Genomic DNA, 6618 nt, shown 5'->3' on the forward strand with positions numbered 1-6618 from the left:
GAAAAGAAAATGTGTGATGCTCGACGATCGGCGAGCTATGTTAGGAGATTTGGAGCGCAAAATCATTGTCGTTTTTAGGAGAAAAATTTATGTGATCTAGAGAAAACATAATCGGTGATTTTTGGAGAAATCGTGCTCGGCGATTTGGAAAAATCGTGTTTGGCGATTTGGAGAAATCGTGTTTGGCGATTTTTGGAGAAATCATGTTCGGTGATTTTTGGAGAAATCATGTTCGGTGATGTTTGGAGAAATCGTGTTCGGCGATTTGGAGTTATCGTGTTCAGCGATTTTTGGAGAAATCATGCTCGGCGATTTGGAGAAATCATGCTCGGCGATTTTTGGAGAAATCGTGCTCAGCGATTTAGAGAAATCGTGCTCGGTGATTTGGAGAAATCATGTTCGGCGTTTTTTTAGTTATTGTGCTCGGCAATTTTGGCGTGTTTGGTGAGTGCATTGGAGATTGTCATGGAGTGGCGTATAGCCCATCAACCGTAAGTGAAAATTATAATGGAGGAAAAAATGGAGGCAAATTATCGAGACCAGAACTTTATTAATCAAAAAGTAAAGAATACATATCTATGTCGTTTCAGGGATAGAAACGTATAAGGTGCTCGATGTGCTAGAAGTTAGGAACATCAATTCCATCTAAGTCACATAAGCGGTAAGACCCTGGTCAAGTAACACCTTTGACGATGTAAGGGCCCTCCCAGGGGGAAGATAGCTTGTGAAGCCCTTCGGTTTTTTGTTTCCTATGTAAGACGAGGTCGCCGATCGTGAACGAATGACCTTTGATGTTGTGGTTGTAATACCTCCGCAACCCTTCAAGATACTTGGCTATGTGAATGCAACTAATCAGACGTTCTTCCTCAGCCCAATCAACGTCTTCTGTCCGAACAACTGTGGCTTGCTCTTCATCATAACTTTCTACTCTAGGTGCTCGGAAGGCAATATCCACTGGAAGTATGGCCTCTGAGCCGTAGACCAAAAAATATGGAGATATGCCAGTACTATGACTAGCTTGAGTGCGCAGTCCCTAGACCACAGCTGGTAGTTCTTTAAGCCATCTGCCCGGATGCTTTTCTTCTTTCTGATAGAGCCTTTTTTTGAGGGCGTCAAGGATCATATCATTAGCCCACTCGACCTGGCCATTAGCTCTAGGATGAGCGACGGAAATGTATTTAATAGAGATGCTCCAGTCTTCGTAGAAGTCCCAAAAATGATGGCCGGTAAAAGTGGTCCCGAGGTCGGTGATGATGTTGTTCGGGAGACCGAATCTGTGTATGATGTCTTTAAAGAGCTCGACTGCTTTCTTTGCAGTAGCTGAGATGAGTGGTTTGTACTCAATCCACTTGGAGAACTTATCAATGGTGACATACACATACCAGAAACCTCCTAGTGCTGGCTTGAAAGGCCCGATCATATCCAGTCCCCAGCATGTGAATGGCCAGGAAGCTGGAATGGTCTGCAGTTCTTGTGCCGATACATGTATTTGCTTGGCAAAAAACTAGCAACCCTCACATCATCAAACGAGATCTTCTGCATCGAAGATGGCCGTGGGCCAGTAAAAACCTGCTCGGAAAGCTTTGCTGACCAGAGTTCTCAAAGCCACGTGATTGCCATAGGAACCAGAGTGAATTTCAGAAAGTAGCTTCACACCGTCGTCTTGGATGATGCATTTCTGCAGTATCCCTTCCTTGGCACTTTTCCTCATCAGGTTACCATCTACCACCACGTAATGCTTACTTCAATGAACTATACGTTCAGCTTTGATCTTGTCGGTGGGTACTTCATCGCTAGTGAGATATTTGATGAATTGCTCCCTCCAATCGGCGACCGGTAAAGGTACCACAAGTACTAACTGCTCGGCAGGGGGTACTTCTTCAACTTCCTTCTCTTCTTTAATGGATGGTGCCAGGAGGTCTTGAACGAAAACCCCTAGCAGAACCGTGGCGCAAGAAGATCCTATCTTTGAGAGCTGGTCGGCTGGTTGGTTTTGATCTCGTACCACGTGGTGGTACTCGATACCGTAGAATTTTCCTTTGAGCTTCCTGATTTTGGTGCAGTATGCGTCCATTTTCTCACTGGAACAGGACCAATCTTTATTGAGCTGGTTGATAACCAGCGTGGAATTCCCATACACCATGAGGCATTTGACGCCGAGCTCGATAGCTATACAGAGACCATGGAGACATGCTTCATATTCCGTGGCATTGTTGGAGGCCAGAAAGTGTATGCGGAGAACATATCAGAGTTTATCCTTGGTCAGCGTGATGAACAGAATGCCTACACCAGCACCGTTGATGTTAAGGGCACCATCAAAGTACATCAGTGCTCGGGGCAAGTGTCGACAATGGGTTCTTGGATCTTGGTCCACTCAACGATGAAATCAGCAAGTGCCTACGACTTAACGGTGGGTCTGCTTCTAAAGTCAACGGAGTAAGTGCCGAGCTCAACAGCCCACTTGATGATACGACCATTGGCCTCTTTGTTGCAGAGAATGTCCCCCAGAGGGAACTCGGTGACCACGGCGATCTTATAGTATTCGAAGTAATGTTGGAGCTTGCGTGACGTAATCAAAATTGCATATAACAACTTTTGTACCCGAGGATAACGAGTTTTGGGCTCATTAAGTACCTCGCTGATAAAATAGACCAGACATTGCACCTTGTAGGCATGTCTAGTTTCCTCGCGTTCAATGACAATAGCCGTACTAACAACGTGAGAAGTGGTGGTGATGTAGATCAGCAGAGTTTCATCTGGTCGTGGCGCTGTCATGATTGGAGGTTTTGTTAAAAACAACTTGAGCTGCTCAAAAGCTGTGTCTACCTCCTCTGACCATGAAAAAAGCTTGGAGGCCTTGAGGAGCTTGAAGAAAGGTAGCCCTTTTTCACCGAGGCATGAGATAAAACGGCTTAACGTAGCCATGTAGCCTATAAGCTTCTGTATATCCTTGATGCATGTTGGCTGTTTCATGTTGGTGATGGCGGAGACCTTATCAGGGTTTGGTTCAATGCCTCGAGCGCTAATGATGTAGCCTAGTAGGATACCGGATGGAGCTCCAAAGATGCACTTTGAAGGGTTCAGCTTCCATCGGTATTTGTTCAGGTTGGAGAAAGTTTCTTCAAGGTCAGCGATAAGATTGTCGGCAGTTTTAGTCTTAACGACCACGTCATCGATGTAGGCTTCGATGTTGCGGCCAATCTGTTGGTCGAGGCACGTCTGGATAGCCCTTTGGTAGGTCGCTCTAGCGTTCTTTAGTCCAAAGGACATAGTGGTGTAGCAATATGCACCAAAAGGCATGATGAACGATGTCTTGACCTGGTCTTCTTTCTTGAGGGAGATCTAATGATAGCCAGAGTAATAGTCAAGAAAGGAGAGCAACTCGTAGTCGGTGGTGGAGTCTACAACCTCATCTATCCGAGGCGGGCCGAAGGGGTCTTTAGGGAAGTGTTTGTTAAGATCAATATAATCAACACGTATTCTCCATTCATTATTCTTTTTCCTAACAAGAACAAGATTAGCTAACCAATCTGGATGATACACTTCTTTTATAAATCCGGCAGCTAAGAGCCATTTTATTTCTACCCTAATGGCCTCCTTTTTGTCCGGCGTGAATCGGCAAAGTTTTTGCTTAATCGGTTTAGCAGTCGGCAAGACATTCAAGGAGTGCTCGATCTTCTCCCATGGTACCCCCGACATGTCTGCAGGTTTCCAAGCAAACACATCGGCGTTGGCACATAGGAAGGAGACAAGCGCGCTTTCCTATTTGGGGTCAAGGTGAGCCTCAATCTTCACCATCTTGGAAGGGTCATCGAGGCCGAGGCCGACCTCCTTGACTTCCTTGGACTTGGTGGAGGCACAAGGAGGCTCTGGGATCTCCATGTCATCAGCAGACGCCATCTTGGCTTCAGCGATCACGCTAGCCATCTGGATGGAGAGGTTGGTGGCTTCGGCGAGGGCGAGACTCTCTGTCTCACAAGCGTAGGCGACGGAGAGGTTGGCCCATAAAGATAGGACTCCTGTGGGGGAAGGCATCTTCAACACCAGATACACGTAGTGCGGAATGGCCATGAACTTGGCTAGAGCCGGACGCCCCAATACGGCATGGTAGGCGGTGTCAAAGTCAGCGACGTAGAAGTTGATATGCTTGACTCGGTAGTTGGTTGCCGTGCCAAACTGAACTGGTAGGGTAATCTCCCCAAGCGGTCTAGACGCCCTGCCAGGTACCACACCCTAGAAGGAGGAGTCTGAGGGCGTGAGATCTGTTGTCCCGAGGCTGAGCTCCCTTAGGGCCCTGGCGAAGAGTAGATTCAAAGCGCTCCCACTGTCAACAAGGACTTTTCTGAAGAGCACCTTCTGGACAGTCGCATCGAGGACAAGGGGAAAATGCCATATGTAGGGTATGTAGGGAAAGTGATGAGGACTTCAGACCATGGGCGATAGCTGGGGTTGGCGGTAGTTTCCTCTGAAGCGACGGCGAGCACTCATCGGCAGCAAGCTTCTTTTCCCTTCTGCTCTCGTTGGAGGCAAGGCCCCCAAAGATGGTGGTGGCCACCTTGTCATGGTCCTAGAAGGCATTGTTATTACCCCCAAGTGGTTGGCGTCCTCCGTTCCCACCATTGTCATCGTCATACTTTTTGTCCTAGAACTCCTTAGCCAAACCAAGGCAGTCTTTCATCTTGTGTTTGGCGTTCTTATGCAGGGGGCACGGGCCGTCGAGGATCTTCTTGTACTGCTCATCGTAGTTACGCTTGGTGCGCGGCTCATTGACATTGGCAACAAAGTGGTCTAGTCGGCGGCGGCGATTCTGACCAGGTTTGAATCCATCTAGCCAATCACGTCCGCTATCTCGGTGGAAACTGCGGTCATCGTAGCGGCGGTCGTTGTGCTATTGGTCATCGGTGCGGTCGTCGTGGTGGTGAGGCAGGCGATTAGTGTGTCTTCATTAAAATGCACCTCCGCTTCCTTGGCGTCGGCGTACTAGTTGGCGGTCGTGATCATCTCACCGATGCCGGTAGGTGGCTTTCTATTGAACTTAGAACGGAGTTCGCGGTGATGAAGTCCTTAAACGAAGGCGGTGATGACTTCGGCTTCTGTGATGTTGGGAATAGAATTCCTCATCTCGGAGAAGTGTCTGATGTAGCTGCGGAGGAGTTCGGATGGCTTTTGGGTGATGCGGTTGAGATCGTGCTTGGTGCCCGGCATCCTGCATGTAGCCATGTAGTTGTCGGTGAAGACTTTCTTCAGCTCTTCCCAAGATCCGATGGAGTCCGAGGCAAGGCTTGTGAACCAGCTCATGGCGGCTGGCATGAGCATGACGGGGAGATAATTTGCCATGACGTTAGTGTCTCCTCCAGCAGCGTGGACGGCGGTGGCGTAAGCCTGCAGCCACTAAGTTGGGTCCATCCTTCCTTCATAGGGCTCAACCCCGGTGATTTTGAAACCACGGGGCCACTGGAGAGTTCGAAGCGCCCTGGTGAACGCTGGGGGGCCCTTCTAGGTTGTCAGCACCGATATCAGCAGTATTGCCGGTGATGATCGGCTCCAAAGCCGAGTCCAGATTACCATACTCTCGCTCGTACTCCTGGCGGTGTCGTACTTCATCTTCATGGCGCCCGAAGCGACATTGATTGATACACCATCATGCATCTCGGAGGTTACTGAGGTGCACTCGGGCGTCCTATTTGACCTCTTGGTCGTGCTGGCGATGATGCTCGGCGTGGTGGCCTCTAGCTCCCCCCTGGGGAGGTAGTGACTGGTCGGCAAACCGGCTTTGACTAGGGCGGCGATTGGATCTAGGAATGTCTGATTGGCGAATCACGCTTGTGGAGTATGAAGGTCTCTGATCCTCTCAGATCTCATTAACTTGACAGTGTGCCGCTTTAAGCATAGCAGCGACCTTGGTGAGCTCGGGCGTCTGTGGGAGGCGTGCAAGCTCATTGGTGGCCACCGCCAGATTGGCGCTCGGAGTCTTGAAGACGTCGTGGCCATCAACGCGGAGGAATTCTTCGTCGAGGTTGCGATGGAGGGGCCTTCCTTGCGAGTCAAACTAGTTATCACGAGCGGCCTCAGCCATCGCAAGGGCACGCTCATTATCACAGCATTGCATGCGGTTGACATTCCTATTTTCATGAGCGGCGTGTTCCTCATCCGTTTCGCCATTCTGAGGGGGGCTGTCGATGCTGACATTGAAGATTGCGCCACCCCGGAAAGGCAGGAGAAGGGGTTGCTCGGTGGAGATCTCGGTGAGAGTCTCTGTGGAGCCTTGGGACTCAGAGTCTAGATTTTCCTTTATGATGGTTTGGAGGGACGTTCTAGGACCCCGGCTAGCGTGCAGCATGTTAACGGTTGGTGGGAGCTGGTTAGCGATCTGGTCGGCGAATTTGCCCCTCATGGCGTCCTGATATGTAGCGGTGGCGTTGGCGAGCCCGAAGGGTAGGGCGATGAGCCCCAAAGCTTGCCAAGCACTGAGCATCGATAGATCAGGATCGGAAGGTGGTCGGTGCTGAACGAGGGTGTCTAGAGCTGACTCAGCAATGGAGAGGCAATCGGCGAGTTTCAGGCTGACTCGACCGATGGACTCGATTAGATCATCATTGTTGACATGCCTTCTCTGGT

General features: G+C 49.7%; 1 protein-coding gene across 1 annotated transcript; it reads right to left on the bottom strand.

Moving 5' to 3' along the window:
• Nucleotides 1-3762: 3762 nt before the first annotated feature.
• LOC136457628 (uncharacterized) lies at nucleotides 3763-4071 on the bottom strand. The gene has a single exon (XM_066457655.1). The coding sequence runs from the start codon at nucleotides 4069-4071 to the stop codon at nucleotides 3763-3765; it is 309 nt and encodes a 102-aa protein (XP_066313752.1).
• Nucleotides 4072-6618: the final 2547 nt, after the last annotated feature.

This window comes from Miscanthus floridulus, chromosome 1 (genome assembly GCF_019320115.1).
Source record: "Miscanthus floridulus cultivar M001 chromosome 1, ASM1932011v1, whole genome shotgun sequence".
NCBI classification, from domain to species: Eukaryota; Viridiplantae; Streptophyta; class Magnoliopsida; order Poales; family Poaceae; genus Miscanthus; species Miscanthus floridulus.

Coding starts and splice junctions, on each gene's coding strand:
- LOC136457628 (XM_066457655.1), bottom strand. CDS start 4,071: ATGGCCATTCCGCACTACGTGTATCTGGTGTTGAAGATGCCTTCCCCC.